The 22,554-nt window shown below is 35.7% G+C and overlaps 2 protein-coding genes across 8 annotated transcripts in view; one reads left to right on the forward strand and one right to left on the reverse strand.

Annotated features, from left to right (window-relative positions):
* The window catches only part of LOC110832695 (glycogen debranching enzyme), a 25,028-nt gene extending 3,255 nt beyond the window's left edge, over positions 1-21,773 (forward strand). For all 3 annotated transcript variants that reach the window (XM_087359553.1, XM_087359554.1, XM_022069934.2), the window contains 25 exons: positions 54-279; positions 1,003-1,204; positions 1,629-1,763; positions 2,374-2,592; positions 3,147-3,385; positions 4,237-4,449; positions 4,579-4,773; positions 5,449-5,578; positions 5,908-6,031; positions 6,367-6,632; positions 6,803-6,946; positions 8,001-8,203; positions 8,415-8,618; positions 9,192-9,433; positions 10,309-10,398; positions 10,865-11,042; positions 12,354-12,532; positions 13,458-13,560; positions 13,970-14,195; positions 14,387-14,534; positions 15,083-15,298; positions 16,134-16,342; positions 17,213-17,398; positions 18,235-18,471; positions 19,118-21,773. In XM_087359553.1, coding sequence (XP_087215679.1) covers positions 54-279; positions 1,003-1,204; positions 1,629-1,763; positions 2,374-2,592; positions 3,147-3,385; positions 4,237-4,449; positions 4,579-4,773; positions 5,449-5,578; positions 5,908-6,031; positions 6,367-6,632; positions 6,803-6,946; positions 8,001-8,203; positions 8,415-8,618; positions 9,192-9,433; positions 10,309-10,398; positions 10,865-11,042; positions 12,354-12,532; positions 13,458-13,560; positions 13,970-14,195; positions 14,387-14,534; positions 15,083-15,298; positions 16,134-16,342; positions 17,213-17,398; positions 18,235-18,471; positions 19,118-19,183 — 4,580 coding nt within the window. In that variant the 3' untranslated portion in view covers positions 19,184-21,773. The remainder of the gene's footprint in view (positions 1-53; positions 280-1,002; positions 1,205-1,628; positions 1,764-2,373; positions 2,593-3,146; positions 3,386-4,236; positions 4,450-4,578; positions 4,774-5,448; positions 5,579-5,907; positions 6,032-6,366; positions 6,633-6,802; positions 6,947-8,000; positions 8,204-8,414; positions 8,619-9,191; positions 9,434-10,308; positions 10,399-10,864; positions 11,043-12,353; positions 12,533-13,457; positions 13,561-13,969; positions 14,196-14,386; positions 14,535-15,082; positions 15,299-16,133; positions 16,343-17,212; positions 17,399-18,234; positions 18,472-19,117) is intronic.
* Positions 679-22,554, reverse strand: part of iav (transient receptor potential cation channel subfamily V iav) — a 39,561-nt gene continuing 17,685 nt past the window's right edge. For 4 of the 5 annotated variants that reach the window (XR_015538073.1, XR_002544017.2, XR_002544018.2 and 1 more), the window contains exons 20-25: positions 18,227-18,520; positions 17,177-17,409; positions 9,782-9,937; positions 8,917-9,130; positions 1,576-1,683; positions 679-1,281 (exon numbers count right to left, since the gene is read on the reverse strand). The gene's annotated coding sequence lies outside the window, so the exon portion shown is untranslated. The remainder of the gene's footprint in view (positions 1,282-1,575; positions 1,684-8,916; positions 9,131-9,781; positions 9,938-17,176; positions 17,410-18,226; positions 18,521-22,554) is intronic. The other variant, XR_002544016.2, reaches the window with a different exon arrangement.

Consider the following 22,554-nt stretch of genomic DNA (forward strand, 5'->3'; position numbering starts at 1 on the left):
TTTTTCTGACAGTAATACATTTATTGATAATCTTGTATTTTTATATTAATCAGGGTGGCAACTTCAGTTCCGTCTTGGTCCCTCATTATTTGGCCGAAAAGTTACAGTTTATTGTAACCATCCTGAGGAAGTAGAGGAAGATTATGTTAGAAACCGATATCGACCCCTACGGTGGGAGTCGGACGAAGATACTCATACGGGCGATGACACATCATCATTTGCAGAAGTTGCAATCCGAAGAGCAGGCTCCTTCCATTACTACTTCATATATGACGGCAGGTTAGTATGTGGGTATAACTGGCCGAGTATTTTATCTGGATCTACGGATCTGGTAAAATTCCACTCGCCATACAGATGTCTTGTAGTTACTAGTGTAAAAAAATGGTTAAAGTTCTGAAATGTTGATTAAAAGTATACTAAACCTATTCAACCAACATATTTTGCGCATATTTTAATTGCCGTTGTGTTATTTTTTAGAGATATCAGAAGTATTTTGATGCTGAGTAAGCGAATTCTAGTATCTAGTTTTAGAATGCATGTCTTCTTCTTCTTCCGTTTCTTGACCATTACTTCGGTCTACCAGTGCCTAATATTTTCTTCAATTCTTCTCTATTTTCCCATCCTTCAGGGTGCATGTAAAGAACAGAATTCTTGGAGAGGAGGATAAATAGTTGAATGTCACAATAAAACTTGTCATTTAATTAAACACCTGCTGTATTATAAAATAAATAACAAATATATGCTCTTTACCACTATAAATAAATTATTTTTTGTCTAGACATCAGAGTCATCATAATAGCAGCTAGTAAGCATTATTTGTAATTATTTCTATGCTGAGTTTTCATGGTATATGGACTTATAGGTGAGTAACAATGTTTCAAAAGAATGGATCACCTCCGTCTTCAGGGATGAAGATGGAGGCTAAACGTTGTTACCCACCTACAAGTCCACACAGCGTCACAACGCAGAAGACCACCATCGGCAATTCATTTCTGTTTACAGTGAAGTCCCAGGACCTCAAGGATCTGGTTTCTTCACAGTCGACCCCGTCCTCACGTACGGGTCAGATGAAGTATTGCCCTTGGACTGTATACAATGTCAGACTGTTTTAGCCAAAAGTCTGGGCCCTTTCGATACATGGGAAAGGAAACTGAAAGTGGCTAAAGAGAGTGGGTACAATATGATCCACTTCACCCCAATCCAGGTATTTGAATATATTTTATTAATGTAAAGTCTTTTATTCTCATGTGAATGTTACTTATGAAATCTGGTTTAACACCCCTGAAAGCGAAGTCAAATTATACAGTGATTAAAATCTCAGCATGACACCGTCAAAATTATTATCATGATTCATTATATACTTCATAACCATTTGGCTGGATGATGAGCAGAGTACTTAGACTTGATTCAAATCAAGTCTTAATTAATAAGAAATTAAATTGCGTAAAATTTCCTGATTGTCAAGTCTGATGTATGAGACTTCGTCTGCCCACGAAAGGTGCTAATATAAAGCAGGAGTTGTCACAATTTTAGCATGCCATAATTTTGCAATTTAAGAATGTAGTACAGATTTACCTTTTAACAAGAATTCCGTAAGAATACTTCAGTCATGAGACGTTCTCTTACAGGAACTTGGTGGTTCCAATTCGTCATACAGCCTCAGCAACCAACAGAAGCTGAATCCTGTATTCAACAACAACAACAAAGAAATTGATATCAGTGATGTTGAGAAGTTTATAGCGAAATTAAGGAATGAATGGAAGGTACAGCAGGAGGATATTTAATTACTCTTTGTGTATTTGTGATCCAGTTAGTTACATACTATAAAATGGTTAGGAATTTTGAAATCTTGAAATACTTTTGAAGATGGATAAGAAATAAGAAAGAGCATGTTGAACTGAGCTCAAATGGTGGAATTATGGTTACACATACAAACTTTACACTTAAGGATACTTGAAGAAAATCTGAAATAGTAAAATTTTCTTCCGAAACATATCCAGCAGTTTTCAGCCATTTTTTTAAAGGCAGAATTACACATAAAACTACACAGACAAAATGTCCAAACAATCACTAAATGACATGCATATTTTTTATAGACATATAACACACAGATCTATAAAATGTTTATATTATTTTCTAGAAATTGTACTTTTATCCTCAAATTAAGCGTTTATCATGAATTATATTTTTATGTAATTTAATATCAGAAATGTGAACAATAAAATATGCATGAATAAAAAATGTGTGTGGGTCTGCACATCATAAAAAATTTGAACGCATTGAAGAATAAGATGCAGAAATAGTGAGCGCACTGATTTATTTACAAGGAAAGTATGTGTAACATGTTTCTTTAAAATCTTATACTCTTTTCAGATAGTGAGTATCTGTGATATTGTTCTGAATCATACAGCCAATGAGTCAAAATGGCTTCTGGAGCATCCAGAATGTACGTATAACCTCGTAAACTGCCCGCACCTTCGTCCAGCATACCTTCTAGACTCTGTTCTACATCAACTAATGGTGGAAATATCCGAGGGCAAATGGGAGTTCTCCGGAATTCCTACAGAAGTCACCTGTGAAGATCATCTTTCTGTAAGTTTAATTTTTCTGATCACTGTTGTTTCCCATGGCGAGTTATACTTCTCCTGAGTCTATACAGATATGTCATCAATTATATGTTTCTTGATTTATTTAATGATTGTTACAGATTTAATAGGTTATGTCTCACCATGTTTACTCTTCACCTTTGTATTTTGACTTTGGATCACATTTGGAAATGAAGGTTTGCGTTCTCTTGCCATCTCATTCAAAACAAAAAATATTGTCCCTAAAATCTGAATAGAGTAGGGGAAGAAAGTGACAGTATATGTTCTCATTTTATCAAAATCAATGCAGTAAAATCTAATTAATTTGATATTGGATAATTAAAAATCCAGTATAGTTCAAAGTTGCCATCTGAAATTATATGATTGTATATGGTTTTCCAAATTTAAAATCTAATTAGTTTGAAATTATTGTTTTGGCAACAAGCAATCTGATTTAACTTGTTTTTACTGAGACTAGATTCTTCTTCCCGTGTTTCAACTCAGTTTCATTTTAGTATAGCTCCCATATTCCATGTTCGATAGAATTTCACTTTCTTCCAGGCCATCCGATCAACCCTGCTTGGATACTTCTTTCCCCAAGTGAAAATACCAGAACTTTACATGTTGGATGTTGGTAGCTTGGTTAGTGATTTCTACTCTGTGGCTCGCAGTCGATTACCTCCTGTAGCAGGAACTTCACAGGAAACAGGACACCTCAAAATCATTCCAGATAAACAGTATCGCCGCCTCAAAGCTACTGTTGACATGGAACTAGCTCAAAGACTCTATAATGTGTACAGGTACTGTACATAATTTAAAGGATTTTGTACATCTGTAACAGTTTCCTCCATGTAACAAAAATATTCTATTTTTATTTTGTTTTGGTATGGTATTTCATTAGTGACTTCTCCTACCCCTTGTAAGTACAATTAAAAAATATATTGCAAAGGCCGATTGAAACAATTTTTTCATTTGCTCTACATCCATCTTGCATTACCAGAAATTAAGATTAGAGAGGAACTGTACTTTTCTCACACTCATTTATAAACAAGACCGGTATATGAACTTTTGACTTGTACCAAAAAATCTCTAATTAATCTCCACTGACATTAGCTTAACTCTTAGACTTTGGAAGCGTATAAATAAATGGGATGAATTTTTTAAAACTCTTCCATTATAATAAAACCTCACCTTCACTTTACGTAACTCATTTTCAACAAACGACACCCTGGTAGTGAAGTAGTAAGTCAATATATTGAATTTAGTGTAATTTTGATATGCCTTAAGATACAAATATAATGCATAAAATGATGCCCACTTATACGAAGAAATTTTAGGTTTTAAGATTTATTATGTGGTGGTCTGCAGTGGCCGCGCGGTCTGAGGCGTGGGTCTTGTGCCGCTTGGTTGCGGGGACCGTGGGTTCGAATCCCACTCAAGCCATGGATGTTTTTCTGTATTGTGTTGTCCTGTAAATAGGTATAGGCCTTGTGACAGGCTGATCCCTCATCCAAGGAGTCCTACCGAATGTCCATAGATCAAGCCAACTAAAAATTTGGGGACCCATAAAGGGTACCGGAAAATGTACAAACATTGTTAAACTGGAAAATAAGATTTAATATGTTCCAAATGCTATCTTATATCTGACTAGGGGTGACTGTTTTGAAGAAGATACCCGCCTTCATCACTGCGGTGAAGCTTTTAGGTTGCGTTTGGAAGAACTGAACCAGGCAATGTTCGATGAAATTCAGAACCATCTGGAGGCAGCTGTTGAAAACTGTATAGCGGGAATGCGGTATTTCCGAGTGCAACACGATGGCCCCCGTATTAAAGAAGTATCTGTCAAGAACCCACTGGTACCCAGGTGAAGAAACCTTAATAATTTCTACGTCTTTTATCTTAAAATCACTTACAGTTCATCATATCTTAAATCGTGTCTTAGGTGATTAATAGTAAAGGAACTGATATTATTTTGATCTCATTCTCTGTACAGGTATTTTACAGACTATGGTAATCCAAGTGGACTAGAAGAACAGGAGAAGTTATTGTATTCATCCGATGCCTGCTTCATAATGGCTCACAATGGATGGGTCATGAATGATGATCCATTACAGAACTTTGCTGCGCCAGGCTCTAATGTATATTTACGCCGTGAGCTCATCGCTTGGGGTGACAGTGTCAAACTCCAGTAAGTGCATTATCCTAATAAATAATAAAAATGAGTAAACAGGACAGAGCACCACTGATATTAGTACTTTACTGTCACATAAGAATGTAATGCAACTTATGTCTTATTTGTCGTATTGCAGTGAATGTTACATGAATAAACTGAAGATTTTCTTGGTAATGAATTTATAAAGAATAATACCTTATAGTTTGTCACATATGATTATTTAATAAATGTTTGCTTATGCAGTATTGCAGCTGTCCGTAGTTCAGAACTGTAGCGGCATTGCATTTTGTATGAAGTTCGCTACTTTGATGGTATCTTATGACAGTCATTTGGTTTCATAAATATATTCCCAGGTGACAAAATGATGGGAAAATCAACGTACACTTGATTGTTTACAGAGCGTGTGCAGAATACTTTAATAGACTACTCTAGAAAGCTGGGGAAGAAAATTAATGTAAAAATAAATGAACAATCAGAATATGTACTAGTCAGTAACAGTTTAATTAAATTTCTTGTGATACGATCATAAATAGAAAAAATAAATAAATATCTGGGGTCTGTTCTGTGCAGTGTTTTTTACCTATAAATAACTACCCGTGTTAAATTGAAACCTATCTGAAACGAAAACATATTCATGTCCCTTGCGATTTTCTTATGTAGAGGTTTTACTGTATATGTGATTTTTGACAGATATGGTGACAAGCCAGAAGATTGCCCATTTTTGTGGCAGTATATGAAAAAGTATGTTGAGCAGATCGCACAAGTTTTTGATGGAATCAGACTGGATAACTGTCATTCGACACCAATTCCAGTTGCAGAGGTAAGAAGTCATACATGTCTGTGACATCACAGCTTTGACATGTCCATTCATCTGCATTCTGTATGTACGTTTGATATCTGTCGTCTGGGTTGTAGCCTCCATCATCACCCTCCTTGATTTAATAATCTTATTAATATTCAGTGAAGAATAGAAATTATGGAGTTCCTCATTACGCAGTTTTCTCCACTGTCCAGTGACTTCATCCCTCTTTGGTTGACCTCAAACACCTTCATTCTGTTTTCTTCTCTAACAGTGCATGATTAATTTTCCAAGGATTTAGTTGATCATATGTATATATCACATTGACATAATTCTCTTGTCAATTGCAGTACCTTTTAGACGCAGCAAGGCAAGTGCGTCCAGATTTATACATCGCCGCTGAACTTTTCACTAACTCTGATCAGAAGGACAATATCTTTGTCAACAGACTAGGCATCTCATCTTTAATTAGAGGTATCATGAACCAGATATGTTTCCATTTATTATATAAAGTGAAACATCATTGAAATTATAACTAATATTTGTTAAAAACAAATTTTAAGAAATATAATATTTGATTTTCATGAGTTTCAACACGTCCTTTCATGTACTAAACCTGTATTTTATAAAACTTAGCATAAAATTGACTTATATTTAAGCGCTTGATACACTGAATTTTGTAGATAATTACCAGATTTTTTTTTTAGGTAACTGAATATGGATTTTCAGTGAAAGGATAGTTATTATGATATATTGCAAAATGTAGTTATTGAAGCATTTATGCAGTTTTGTCTTCGACTATTTTGTAGAGGCAATGTCTGCATGGGATTCTCATGAAGAAGGTCGGTTAGTTTACCGTTACGGCGGTGAGCCTGTAGGAGCATTCTTCCAGCCCTCGCTCCGGCCACTTGTTCCATCCATAGCCCATGCGTTGTTCTTGGATCTAACACATGATAATCCGAGTCCAGTGGACAAACGCTCGGTGTTTGATTTACTGCCAAGTACTGCTCTTGTATCAATGGCTTGTTGTGCATCGGGTAGCAGCAGAGGTTATGACGAACTTGTACCACATCATGTAAGTTTCATCCGGCAACTTAATTACCCTCAGAATCTATTTTCCGTCCTCTCCTTTTTCTTCCTCTTTTTCTTTAGTGTGTGGGCTTATTATTTCATGCTATCAGCACGATGGCAAGTAAGAAGTGATTATAATGTTATATTTCTGCTAATTGGGATCAATTTCCACAGATTCATGTTGTTGATGAGACACGCGAATATGCCGAATGGTCAGATGACTCCTCTTTTGGTGTGAAAATGCTCTCTGGAATCATTTCAGCAAAGAGAGCTCTTAATAAACTTCATTTTGAACTGGGCTTAGCAGGATTTAACCAGGTGAGCATGTCAAAATATTGTTATGTCACGTAAACTGGAGAATTGTTTAGGCATTGCTTATGAGCATTCTTTTCCTCGCATTTCCTGAACTGTTCCTATATTAAGTACTCTTCCATGTCTCAATTATCTCTTCCACTTGTACTTCTATGAATTCCTTGCAATGTGCATAGATTTTAATTAAATTTGGTTTAATTTTTGTATATTTAATAACACCACCAGTAACTTCGACTATATAGCATTGAATAAGATATTTTATAAATGCTGAATTGTAAAGGATATGGAAGGAAGCAGTCGTGGCCAAAAAAAAGGTAATATCCTTCAATTTCATGGAGTGACTGAGGAGAATCACAAAAACGTCAGTCAGGTCAGCCAGTCTCTAGAATCAGACTTGAACCCAGGATGTCCAGAATACGCAACAGGAGTGCAAACCACTCAGTCGTGATGTTCAGTAATTAAATTTGGTTATGTAACTGCTGGTAGTAACAGTTATTTCTGTGGAGGGGTGAAACTTGAACCCCCCACCCCTCATATATAACATAAAATACTGATCTTATTAAGATACAATTTTCACTTAAAACATTATTCAGTGTAATGTGTATTTAACAATATATACAAAGTTCTGATTGGAAAGTGTGAAGGGAAGAGACCACTTGGAAGACCTAGGTATAAATGGAAGGATAATATTAAGATGGATCATGGGAAATTAGGGTTTGGGAGTGTTCATTGGATTCATGAGGCTAAGGATAGGGTTCGGTGGCAGACTCTTGTGAACGTGGTAATGAATTTTTTGGCTACCTGAAGGACTCTGTTACGTCGAATTAGTTCGTATATTAAAACACTCAAGGAAAATACGCTGTGTCTATGTGCAGTGTAGTTTTAAGTAGCTCTGCTACAATAACATATCATTTGTGACATGTTAACATCAGTGAGGTACGAACAATAAAATATTGCAGCATGAAATGTATGTGTACTCCGAATATGAATATACCTTTTCGCATTTGTTCCGTGTCAGACATAGTTTTGAAATCGACATAATTCTTTACTCGTGTTACAGGTGTTTGTGGATCAGATTGATGCAGACATCGTTGCTGTGACCAGACACTGTGCAGAGACACACCAGTCTGTCGTGCTGGTAGCCTACACAGCCTTCACTAATCCCGACCCATATTACAGAAGAGATTATGTCAAACCTCTCAGAGTCGAAGGCACAGTGGACGAAGTTATTCTGGAAGCTACACTTGTCCATCGAAATGCAAAGTAAAATCTTATATTGTAACAAGATTTGAGTTTTTTATGGCATTGAGTACGAAGAAGGTGGTCTTCTTCCTAATCTTATATTGTACTTAACTAACATGACACAATTTCAACATTAAATTGGAGTAATCTTTTTACTCTTGTTCTGTTTGTTATGGTAAGTTGGTCTCCAGAAGTTGTCTTGTATTTTTTGTATTTATTCTGCTCGATACAGAACTGGAAATCCACGTTTTGCAAGACCTGAAGCATTCTCAAAGAATCCTAAATTTATTAATGGACTGACAGAGTATGAGGTAGAAATTAGAGAACACCTACAAGTCTCTCAATCACAATTCTTGGAACATGGAGATTCTGGAGATACAAACGTCACACAACTGAACTTCACCAACTTCCAGCCTGGATCTGTGGTAGCGATCAAGTGAGTATACGTATGCAGTTTCTCACATGAGAAAAATCTCCTGTACGCATGGAACGCATGATGTTTTCCCTTACACAGAATCTCCCAAAATAATATATACACACACTAAATGAATGAAATAAAGACATTTTAATAAACTAGACCATTACACATGTCAGCATTGGCGCTTAGTGAATCATGGGAAAAGATATTACAGTGGCATCTGTTAATTGTAGACCACACTGGGTTTTCTTCATAAACACAACACACAGAGATCAGTAACAAGGCTGATATTGTGTATACAACTTTTTTTAGTTACCTGTATAATCAGCTGAATTAACAAAAAACTTCTGTTGAACTGGCACGTTTATTTTAGATCTTCAGTTTGTCTTAACATTTGTCAGTCCAACATCAATTTCAACACTCATTTCCGCTACGATTATGCGGACAGAGAGCAATGTTTGGGGTACCGACCATCCCTGTACTCCCTCATTTCCGAAATCCTGATCTTGATCATCGACAGAATCCCCAAACTGTGACAAGCAGAGATGATAATTTCTTAATGAGAATGTTAAATGAATTTTATCTCTTCAGAGTTTCTTTACATGAAAATGTGATCTTGGCATTGGATAAACTACACAACCAAGTTACTAGCTTCACATCAAAGACAACTCCGAGTCATTCTGAACTAGAGAGTATTGTTTCTGGACTGACGCTTGCTGACCTGAATCGAGCCTTATTTCGTTGTGAAGAGGAAGAGCGGGATGAGACTAAGGGAGCCAGTGGTGCATATAACATACCAGGTTTTGGTCCAATGGTTTATTGTGGTCTGCAAGGTAAGAACTCTTAATATCAGTAATGCGTACAATGTTATTGCAACGTTCAATGTAGTTTTTGTAACCAACTGACATGGCAGATTGCCCAAAGAAGATTTTATTGAGTTTAGTTACCATGAAAGCTTTAAAATCATATAACATTTCTTCACTTTGGCTTGAACCGTAATTTTACAGTATATATAACCATATTTCACAGCCTGGAACCATACAATTATATTAGTAAAAAAAAATTATAAAAATCCATTGTGTAGTTATGACACATGCAGATGGACCTCCCCATTATGTGTTTATTTCACAGATATATAATAAAATCAAAAAGTTTTTAAACTTTTGCTCATGTGAACTTACCTTTGAAGTAATTTCCATCTCCTATCACACATTTCTGCCAATGACTACCACTGACCGAAACGCTCCCATAACTTCTGCTTACTCGAATGTGAACATCTTCTGGAGGGCTTCCATTCTTGGAATACGGAGCATGATATCCAGATGGAGCTGTATTCACTATAACAATATCAGTTCAGACAAATTTATTAAGAACAAAATATTAGAAGTGTCATTATTAAAGAAAAACAGATAAGAGATTACAATTGTGTAAACATTTTCTCATTAAACAATTTTATTGTCTAAATCTTTCTATGATCATTAATTCTTAAAACAGAGGAAGGCGCTTTTATAGATATTACTTTGTGTGAAAGTGGTAAGAAAATATTAATCGTAAAAGCGCGCATTTCGTTGGTACATTGAGGCCTGCCATTTTTTCCAGATGCTATTAATACAAGATCATACATCATATAGTATGGTGATTCTTGTAATGTTTTTTAATTTTCCAAAATTGCACAAATAGGATACTTAGGATATTGTAATTTTTCTAGGATTTCTGTCTCTGTTGAGCGATATACGTCCCAACAACGACCTAGGACATGCCTTTTGTAATAATTTGAGACAAGGCAACTGGATGATCGGTGAGCACATGTTCAATCATAATATATTAACCTTTTACAAACTGGATGATAACATATGGGGTTATATGTCCAGGAAATGACGTACAATAGAGTTATGCTACATATTTAAATTGAAATTAAATAAATTATGTCCCAAGAAGAACATGACAGACAGATGTGTACAGGCCCATAATTATGTTCTTGGCTTATGGTTGCATACATAAAATACATATGTATTCTACTTCTGGTTCCATGGGATACTTATATTTAAAAAGGTGACTGCAGTGTGAATAATGATATCTACTGTGTCAAAATAAAGAAGGGAAAATTATGTAGTGAAAGAGTAATATTTTCGTTTCTCTATGGAAAAATTAAAGTCAAGGCAACTACACAAGTAAATATAGCAATTATTATTTCACACACACTGTAAGAATCATTCATAAATTGGAGTAAAAATGTTCATCAAGTTCCTGGTGTTTGTTTACAGAGTACGTATCACATCGCCTGAAGCAGGATCCAGGAACTTTAGAATTGGGACTTTGGTTAGAGAGAAACTTGGAACCTTTAAGGGAACTTCCACGATATCTAATACCGAGTTACTTTGACGTAGTGATCACTGGGACTTATCTCATCTTGCTGAATCAGGTCTGGAGGCTGATGTCTGAGTAAGTAAGGAATTCACCACAACTGAATACTACTACTATATTGATAAATATATAGTTTAATTTTCTCTGTTTAGTTTAGCGGACCTAGTAAGTGTTTCTGTTTATTTTTCCTTAACATAATAAATTTTAAGGTTTACATGCGTCATGTTTGTGTTTTGGATTAAAATATATAATAAAATACAGGTCAATACACAAACTATATTTGGGTGTTAAAATTTAAAATTTAAATGTTAAAATTTAAAATTTTTAAATTAGCGCTATTCATCACTATAAGGATGTTACATTTGCGCGCTTTCATTCATTTTACAACATGTTTCGATGTAATACATCATCTTCAGGTGTTGTTTTTTATTTAAAACTGTTTTATATTAAATGCATGCCTTTCAATAATTTATTATTGTAATATGTGTTTCGCTGGTCTTCTCGTTTTTCCCATCTTATGTTTGTTTTGAATTATGCATAGGACGTGTTGTGTGGTGTCTCACGTCTGCTCGGGTTGACTGTCTGTTCATTTTAACATTTAAATTTTAAATTTTAACACCCAAATATAGTTTGTGTATTGACCTGTATTTTATTATATATTTTAATAATAAATTTTCTTTTTAACATATTATATATATTTCAACTTTAGAAATTCAGACATACATTAAGTAACTTCCCAAGTTAATATATGATTCTTATTTGTAAATGCTTAAATTTTAATCTAGCACTGCATTAGAATGTATGTACAGATGGTTATTACAGTACTTTATTTTTAATCGTACTTGAAGAAATGTTGACATTATTTCATCAGATACTACTGTTCTCGTAACACAAGTGTTTTTCTACGTAATAGCAGTGTAACTGATGCTGATAACATAAATTGTTGTTTGAAACAAATTTATAAGTTTCAGAAAGACAGAATTCTAATTTAGACAACATTTTACAGTTCATATGCAGGGTATGCTTCCTTCATTCGCAGTCAACCCATTTTTCTTTGTTACCAGTGGCAATGGTCCCAAATAAATGTACATGTTTGTTTATTAGTGGTTTATTTAACAACACTGTTAGTACCTCTAACTATACAGTAATGGATGATTAACGAATAATGAACTGAAAAGTACGTGAAATGAAGTGATCACAGCTTAACTTACAGTACTATCCTGATGAGTTTACTGAATGGTCTGAGGAAAACCACTTAGGATAGCCAGTCTCTGGGCCATTATTTGAACCTAGGACCTTCCAAATATGAATCAGGAGTGCCAGTCATTCAGCGACAACGCTGAGCGGTAAATGTACAATTTTAGAGAAATTTTTTCTGTTGTGTTGCAGTTTTGTGAAGGGTGGCTCTAGCTTTGTACGAGGCTTGGCTCTGGGTTCAGTTCAGTGTGGAGCTATGATATCCTCGGCCCCTCTTCCCACACTCTCCCCCCAACTAAACCCACCGCTTCCTCCGACAAAAGTCAGTGACGAGGGTGTGACTGAACAAACTTGTGTTACTTTATCTGCAGGTAAGAGCTATACCCTCATTTTTAAAAATACAGAATCATATTGTCAACGATGGTCTTCTGTTTTGTAACAGTGTCTGGACTCGCAGATCGATAGCAACGTTTCAGAGGAACATACCGCCTCATATTTGGGTTAAACTGCCAGGAAACCAACATCAACATCTTATCAACGAGAGCTTTGTATCCCATAACATTATGTCATTAATTTAAATTAAATGTCATTATTCTTTAAAATGTTACAGTATAACAATTTGAATATTCAGAAAAATATAATGGAGCAAATTTAACATATAAATAATGTAAATGTATAATGCATAAATGGCCGTGCTTTTTCCCATGATAAAAACAGTATCTCCCATACTTGACATGATAAACATTAAGCTGCCAACTATCCAGTCACTTCCTTACTGAATTCACAGTAAAATTTTCATTCATGGAGTAGATCTCATTACAGTGATTAAATTAAGAAGGATCAGATGTAGCATGCATGGGAGAAACCAGAAACTTACGCATATAACACATTTTGGTTAGAAGAGACATCTTTGGATACGTTAGTGCCGCTGCAAGGGCAATATTAAAATGGACCACAGTTGAATGAATCAGTATAATGTCCTGTGATGGACTTTTGTGAATACGGTAATGACCTTGCAGGTTCCATAAAGAATAAGGAATTTCTTCTTCAGTCGAATAACTGTCAACTATTCCAGAAGTCTCTTTTACCAAGGAATTAGTAATTTATGTTACTTGAATAGATTTCACCCAGTGTGCAAAAAGGTTTGAATAAGAAAATTTGCCATCTGAGATATGGAACAGATATCACCAATTCATGTAACAATTTTACTATACCGGGTCTTTCATTTTTAGCAAAATTTATGAAACACGTATGTTTTGTTCGAGTATGAGACCACTGCTGAATTTTTGATTCTAGGGTTACCACACTTCACTACAGGTTATATGCGCAACTGGGGCCGAGACACTTTTATAGCCTTAAGAGGCCTCTTCATCCTTACTGGAAGGTACCAGGAAGCTAGGTAAATGTTACCTGCTGCCATCTTTTTGTACTTTTCAAGTTAACATAGAATTGATATTACATATGCTAAGAGAAGTAAATACAGGTACACTCTGTCTGGTAGGTTTGAGGTTTCTCGCACATGTCGAGACAAATGTTCTCATTCAAAGAGTTAGTGGAAATTCATGAAAGGTTCCAAAGTGGAGAAATGGACTGCATTAAATATTTAAGACTATTTATGAATGAGGAAATTAACTGATATTAAAAGATTCTTTAAAAAAAATAGGTACGCTGCAGTGGAAGTATGAAAATATTATAACCAAATCAATTTAATGCCTTTCCTAATCAATTCTTTATCTTAGATATATGATATTTAGCCCATATTTGATTATATGACCATGTATGAAGAATTTCTAATGTGTAATTTTCAGATACCACATCCTGGGTTATGCAGCGTGCCTGCGACATGGGCTGATCCCCAATTTGTTGGACGGTGGTCATAACTCCCGATTCAACTGTCGTGATGCCATATGGTGGTGGTTGTACTGTATACAGAGCTATGTTCAAGAGGTCCCTAATGGAGAATCCATCTTGTCAGACAAAGTTTCCCGTATCTTTCCCGCAGATGACTCAGCACCCCTTCCCCCTGGTGAAGTGGTAAGATAATTTAATTATTTTGAACATTTTTTTGGGGGGGTCTTCAGCTAGCCCAAGATAGGTTCCATTATCAGCTGAGTAACTATCAGCTTCTCAACAAGAATTTTGTGACATAGTGTTACTTGTCAGAAATAAACTATGATTAAAACATAAGAGATTCTTCAAATTAAATAATAAATCTACTGTTTCAGGATCAGCCGTTGTACGATGTTATCCAAGAAGCCTTGTCGGTCCATTTCCAAGGTCTTTCTTTCCGTGAGCGGAACGCTGGTCGAAACATCGATGCTCACATGACTGACAAGGGTTTCGACAACCAGATTGGAGTCAATCCAGAAACTGGTGAGTATTCAACATGTAACAATTAAATATGAACTTGGAAATTTTAAGTCTAAATTTTATGACTGCTAACCATAAGGGAATTTGGTTTTATTACAATAAAATATTTTCCCCACATGATTTTATAGCTGAACCTCTCGTAAAACTTATATGGTATTACGTAATTTTAGTAAATATTTCATTTACTCAAATGACAGATTTCTTGTAAATTGTCTTTCAACTTAGAATTTTCTTTTGCCAGAGAATCCTATTCATTGTTACCATACATAAAATCAATACACATGTATCATCTGTAAACATTTCCAGTTTAAGTTATCAAATTTGATTTGATCTGATCTGTAGCAGTTTTCTCATATGTTTATAATAAGATAATAATTTTCAAATTTCACGTGCTCCTACTCCAGTTAGATCACACTAAACAGAACCATCAGTGTAGACACAAAACCTATTTTCTACTGGATAATTTGAATAAACTGCCTCTAATTTAAGAGACTTAGTTCATTCAACACTAAACTGAGCTAATAACTTACTCACTTTGTTTTGTTTATAAGGTTTTGTGTTTGGTGGTAACATATGGAATTGTGGCACATGGATGGACAAAATGGGCTCAAGTGAAAAAGCTGGCATTCGAGGGAAACCTGCTACAGCAAGGGATGGTAGCGCAGTGGAATTGGTAGGACTCAGTAAGGCAGCCCTGCGATGGTTGGCAAAACTACACTTAGAGGGTAGATTCCCACATGGTAGCGTCAGAAAACAGAACGAAGATGGTGAGAAATCTTAATTCCCTGTGATGTATTATGAAAAGATTGCGTGTCACAAAAATCTTAGGCAGCAACTTTAAAAGAGCTTAACGTAACCCTGGTGGCAGGTTTACATTCACAGGACTACCTGAATTCACATGAGTTAATTAAATAGTGCTAGAGTGAGAAAGAGTAGAATTTTAACAAAATAGATTGATACTACTTTATATTTGGCATAAAATACTAATTATAATATATCTGATATGAATGTACAAACATGGAATCATTCGTTCATTACCGAAGACACTGGATATCCAAAGATATCTTGCAGTTAAAGTATAACATAGACTTCTTCTTCTTCTATGGCTCTCCGGTCCGTCTTCGGTCCATGGCCTCCTCAATTCTTCTCTTCGATTCGGTCCTCTGTGTGTCTGTCTGTCCGATGCTTTGATTGAGGTTTCAAAACATCTTCCTTTTTACGGTGCACTCAACTGATATTCAGTTATCAGAATTAATTGTAGGGCTTTGCAGACTGATGGAAGTTTACTGATGTTTCAGAGGTCCTTGCTGCTTTCATCAGCAGAGCTGATGATGGAGGCAGCAAGGACCTCCGAAATGTTGGTAACTTCTGCCAGACTACATGGCGTGAGAACCTCAAATCTTACTTGTGAATTCAACTGCCATATGAGATAAGGAATTCATAAAAGGATACTTATGCCAGACAGTTCAAAGTAGCCCTCTGTAGTGTTCTGTAGTCTTGTAAAAATATAAACCGAAGTTACGCATCAATTATTAACTAAGACAATTAGATACAGTATGTGAACATCATGTGTGTGCTTTATTACTGACTTGCAAATGACAGGTTCTGTTACCACATTGACATACAAGCAATGGGAGGAACAAATTGCTGCAAATTTTGAAACGAGTTTTTACGTATCCGTATCACCATCATCTACTGAACCTCGCCCCGATTTGGTTCATCGCCGTGGGATCTACAAAGACTCTTGTGGTGCGGGGCAACCCTGGGCAGACTACCAGCTCAGGTGTAACTTCCCCATAGCCATGGTTGCAGTGAGTACCATAAACAGCCTGCTTTTGCCCCTGAGATACGGCCCTTGACCTTCCAAGTCTCTGTCTGTCTGTCTGTCCGTCAAGTATGAAACTAGGAATCAAAATTTTGTGGATTGGAGCATTAAATTGGTGGAATTTTCATTTTATGCGTAACGGTAAGATGATTTTTATTGTCTCTGTAGAACTGTGACTGGTGATAGGCCCAATGTCGAGCCCAAAAATGATACATGTGAGGCGGCTGTCGGCCTCTGGGGTGAGAAGCCAGTGACTAACCATCTGAGCTATGGCATGACCTATGATAGGATAATAATGAAGGTGCAGATGATGGGTCTAACCACAGTGAGGGCCTGGTGTATCTCACATTTAATAACAGCCGAAGGAAAAATCTTCACTGGATCCAGCTTATCACAAAGCAAATAGTTTCAGCAAGGAAGGTCATTGCCTTACTTCAAAACCTCCAGGTGTCCAGTTTCAGGATTTACAAGTACAATGTTCAAAATCCAAAATCTCAGACTTTGTAACGTAATAACTCGCTCCAAAGAACAGGGTCTTTTTGAAAATTTGATAGTTATTCAGCCACTCAAGAACACCCTACATTTATTGAATCTGAAGGTTCATTACCATGTTCACAAAAGCACGTGATTAGACCCTCTCTTGATGAACTAAGAATGGGTACAAGTCCGAGCCTCTGACACAATATAATCAAATTAATGTAATAATAATTTAAATAATAATAGTGATTAACAATAATATTCCGCTATATTGTAACAGCCCGTTTCAACAGTGATGTGTTGCTAGTTAACTGAAACTTAAAATTGGTCATGCACAATTTACCTTGCTTGTTCCTGATCCTTCGCTTTTTGGATACAGGCACCAGAAATGTTTGATCCAGTTCATGCTTGGTCAGCTCTGAAGAATGCAGAAGAATTATTACTGGGTCCATTAGGTATGAAGACCTTGGACCCTGCAGACTGGAGCTATAATGGAAATTACGACAACTCCAATGACTCAGAAGATGGCAAAGTCGCTCATGGCTTCAATTACCATCAAGGACCTGTAGGTGGCTTCTGCAATAATACAGAGTGATAAAAAATTCATGCAACCCATATTAAAATATTTATTTATGGTTGCATTTCAATACACGTGGATTGGATTAATAAGACGCTATATTGGTTTGACTATTAAAGAGGCCACGCAGATCACGTCATGTTGTAACCTGTTGCGTGCCAGTCTCTCAGTTGCCTTCAAACAGTCAAAGTGCACGGATGTCTTTTATACAAATGCAATGAGAGTGTCCACCATTGACCATTACCTGGCATCTAATTCTTACTATACTTGCCAGAATGATTTTAGGGATACATTTCAAAATTTTGTTGCGCCAAACAAATTGACAGTATCTCGTCTGGTGAATCATTTCTGTGCCGCATGAAGCATGCAGGACAGAGACTGTTATGGTTGACTTTTGGTGTTAATGCATGTGTCGCTGAACACAATTGACATTTCCAACACTAAATATCACATTGTATTTTGTTTTCTGATTTCAGTGTAATTTATTTTTTTTACAAATAGAATTTGTGTAAAGAATGAATTGCATGAGTTTTAAATTATTCTGTATTTAATGACTTTATTAACTATCAGTATTTCAGGAAGATTTTATTTTATTTGTTGCCTGAAATATTTTATTTGAATACTGTATTGTTAGAACCATCTACTGTCAGTGATATAAACTATGAGAACAAACACTGAACCCTCCACCCAATAACAAATTTGCAACTGTATGTATTATCAGAGCAAATGTTTCATCAGAAGTTTATGAGTGCAGACCCGAATTATGACACTGATGGACGAAATGTTTGGAATCTGATGCTTGAAACTCATTCTTACCTTTCAAGGAATGGTTGTGGCCAATTGGTTTCTTTCTGAGGGCTAGGCTACACTTTGCTCGTGAGGTGGGTGGAGAAGCAGAGCTGAGACGCACAGCTGCCAACACACACTCTCTTCTTGCTCGCCACTTTGTGGAGTTACAGAGCTCAGCATGGAGAGGATTGCCAGAGTTAACCAACAGAGATGGCGCGTACTGTAAGGACAGTTGTCGTACTCAGGCCTGGAGTATGGGCTGTCTTTTGGAAGTAAGTTCCTCATTTACTTTCTCATATGTGTCTCTTCACCTTCCAAGTTCTGAAATAGAGGCCGAGCGAGAAGTGCTGCCACTTGCGCAAAAGATTGATTTTGGTCGTGTGAGGTGGACCCTACCAAAGCACGCGCTAGAGGTGTGTCAGCTTCAGTTGGTTTGCAGCTCTAGCTGTGTTTAGATCGGTACATCACCACAGCTGAGGCTGTGCGACCCCCACTACTATTGAACTCCCCTCTCTTGGCTCACGCATCGCACATTTAGGTGCCATGACTACTCGCATGACCTCTACACCAACCTTTTCAGCATTCTTAGAAGCAGTTTCTATCATTTCAATTCGATGTGAATTTTTACCCTGTTGATCTTATTCAGTTTAATATTATTTCTAGCAAAATAAGGAATAAAAATTTATGTTTTAAGAGCCAGAAGCACTCAGTCATTGAAGTGAATGGTTATAGTCAGGACAGCTATCAGGATATTATCCCCATAAGTAAAACAGCCAGAGCTTCAAACCTCTGTTTAATGCACACCTATTACATATTCTAAATTGAAATCTTACTTCATTTCCCTTTTCCTAAATATTTTCCAGAGAACTTTGGTTTTGTTATGCATTACAAAATTAATCAATTTTTTTATGTTTTAAGGTTCTGCATGATCTACATCAGATAGAGAAACAGCAGCACATCGTTCTCAACTCGACTAGTAACTGACTTGGCCTCGCGTGTGCATTTGTAGCTCAAGAAACTTGTAACATCAAGGGGGTAACTTCACACGCGGCATTTTCAAGCCCCCTAAATTTACCAAAGTACCATTCAACTACTGGAATGCTGATGACTCGAGTAATTGGACAAAATATTGTCTACAGTGACCAATATTTCAAGTTTGGTCAGAGTTTAACTGGTACAATTTCTACTTTCCATGCAGCAAATTTAAGTACAATTATGCTGTCAAGTTCACAACACAAGAAGTCTATACAACAAACAGGCTACATGCCCATATTTAATTCATTAAGAATGAAGTATGGAATCTATCCTGGGATTTTAATGTCTGAAAATCAAAATGAAAATCAAACAGCAAAAGTTAAAACTTCTCGGAGTATGAAACATTGGCATCAAATGCTGCCAATTATAAAATGTATTGTGCCAAATGAAATTGCTGAGGGAAGGAATGTAATTTTGGGCAGGAGAGAATGTGTAAGCCTGGATTATGAACTGTCACCTGATGAAAATCATGTAATGAATATTGTTCATAGGGACACAAGAAATGTGTCGTCGCGGATTTCCTTAGGTGAAAAAAAGGCAACACAAGAACTGGACAGAAAGCATTCAGTTATTGAAATGCCCTCAACAAATATGGAATCATTTCTTAAAAAGAATGTTTCTGTATTGATAAGAAATGAAAAAGACACTGATCTACTTCTTCCTTTGTTATCAGGATCTTCCAGTGTGTTAAGCCATGAATGCGGAAGACAGACTGATCGAAACAGAGACTATCAGGGGTCAGAAGATCATAAAAACCCAATACATTCAAAAATACCTATAGTATCTAAATCTTCTGGTTTTTATTACAGTTCATCTTTCTCCTCATCCAAAACAAAGTCAAAAGGAGGATTCAAAATGTTTGATATCTCAGATTATGAAATTCTGCCGGAATCAGACGGCTGTGAAATTGCGCAGAACTGTGATCCCCTTGAAATTAATAGGAATGAACTGCCAAGAACCTTGACCGTACCAGGTCATCGTGTCTTGAAATATGATCGTGCTCCGAGTTCAAGTCCTACAAATATTCGAGACTCATCATTTTTATCAGATGAGCCTTATCCATTACCTGAGGCACCAAGTTTGATCCTATTAGAGCCACTTCTTCTTATGCAACAGGATATTAGAGATGGAAGTAGGTCAACCATAGCAAAGAAGCGGAAGGAACAGATGACTCACTGTGAGCAGCAGAGGGTAGCTCGTATCATGATCGGATACACGCTTGCTTTCTTCCTTCTAGCCATTGTGACATTCTATGTGGTGTACTTCATATAGTGTCATGATGAGACAGCATTGTCAGGTTTTCATTGCAGTAAGTCAAGAAAGGCTCTCTCATATCTTAATGAAATACAGAGTTAAGAAACTTTTATATCTTCCATAGTAGAGTAGATAGATGTCAGTTTCTTGTGTTGCGTTGTCAGAACCCATTCATCACGTTGCCTTTTCTTTTCAGCAAACATCGAGCATAAAAATAATTTGTTCCTCTCTATTAGATATATTTATTTCAAAGTTCCTAGTGTACGATTTTATTTGTTAAATGTTAGGGTAATATACCGAAGGACATAATCATAGGATATGTCTTTCTAACCTTGTCGTGAAGGTACTTTTGCTGGTTGGCCCCCAGAGCTGGTCTCGATATTGTGGCACCAAGAAAAATCCTACCAGAAATTGAATGCTGGGTGTACAGCCCATAGCTTAGTGATTACACTATCTGAGCTATCGTAGTTCCTGGAATAATTTAATAGCAGGTTAAAGTTAACTTTTTTACATGTTAATAACTTTTTTGCCATTTGTCACTACCGCAAAATCTCTTGAAGGCGTTATTACGACTGGTTATTTTATAATATTTTTATAAACGCAGTGTACAGTAGCCTTGGTAAATGACTCTTAAGTTCATGTAACATCTTTGTCTCAAATTGTGTAACTGTTTTTAGAACCACATTAATTATGAGAGCAACTTTTATTCCTCAATGGTTATACCGTTCTTTCATGATTTACTGCAAGGAAAGACTGGCATACAAAAATGATACAGAAGGAAAATGCAGATAAATATTATGAGCATAAACTCAATTTCTTGTAGTCATCACATATTTTCACACATATATTCATGTTACTTCTTACTATTTATTTTATTGTGCAGTGCAGGATTGTTAAAATTATGTAGCTATTTTTATGACAAAATGCATATAATTATATATTTTGCATGTAGTTCTAATAGATCACTTGAGACATTTTATAATTTTAATTCTAGAATCTTCCTCTATTCATCAAATTTACCAAGTAATATGTTTTCTTACCAATGAATAATAATTATAATCTTTTAAAATATAAAATTAAATCTTAGCATTTCCTGATGAAGTTTTGACAACCCAGGACCATTTCAGTTACATATACATATATATGCAGTTAACTTCAAATATTGTAACTGTTCTACACGGTAAACTAGTCACATAATAAGAAATACAACTAAGATATTGAAAAAATAATTTTCTTTTTTGTAATCTTTCTTCTATTAAAGATAATATCATTCTGAAATTTTTAATATTTGTGTATTGTTTCCTGCATATTCAAATGAAATAATATGGTTTATACCCAATTTATTTTTTATTGGAGGTTATGTCTAGTTTTAAGTCTTTACATTAGCAGCATAGAACTTTATACCAGTGAAGGATTCTAACCTCACACCCATCTTTATGCTGGCTAAATTTTAAGATAGGAAAGAGACTAAATCAGTGGTTACAGATTCCTAGCAAAATAAATAGATGTAGATATAGAATCACGATATGAAAATTAAAAATTGATTTTGCAGATTTAAGGCATCTAGACGCAGCCTCCAAATTTAATGGAAGAAGCCTGAAGGTTAAACAAATAAAATCTAATGGGTAGAACAAATCAGTATACGCAGGGCAGCAGGTGCAACAGATTTTAAATTGTAATTGATGGACCTGACGATGATGGAATGAACATCGAAACATGTCGTCATTTTAAAATGTAACAATATCAAATGAAGAAATGTTATAATTTTATGTGATTTTAACAATATATAAGCTTGTGTAAAGACGGTGAATAAAATTGATTATATTGAAGAACACAAGCATGACGCAATTAAGATATAAATTTAAGATAAGATCAATAAAACTGAGACAAACATTAGATTCAAAAGCACAAGAGATTTGGCAAGCCACTAAATATTAATGAAGGCAATGAATTTATACAGCATGAAATATATACTACCAAACCACTAGGCCCAGAACCCAGTTTTGATGGTGATAAAGTTGTTATTGAAAAATTGAAAATGTTATCTCCAAGTATAGATATAATTC

This window comes from Zootermopsis nevadensis, unplaced genomic scaffold (genome assembly GCF_977971745.1).
Source record: "Zootermopsis nevadensis isolate Lab colony 2312 unplaced genomic scaffold, Znev_1.0 Znev_ptg000031l, whole genome shotgun sequence".
NCBI lineage: Eukaryota > Metazoa > Arthropoda > Insecta > Blattodea > Termopsidae > Zootermopsis > Zootermopsis nevadensis.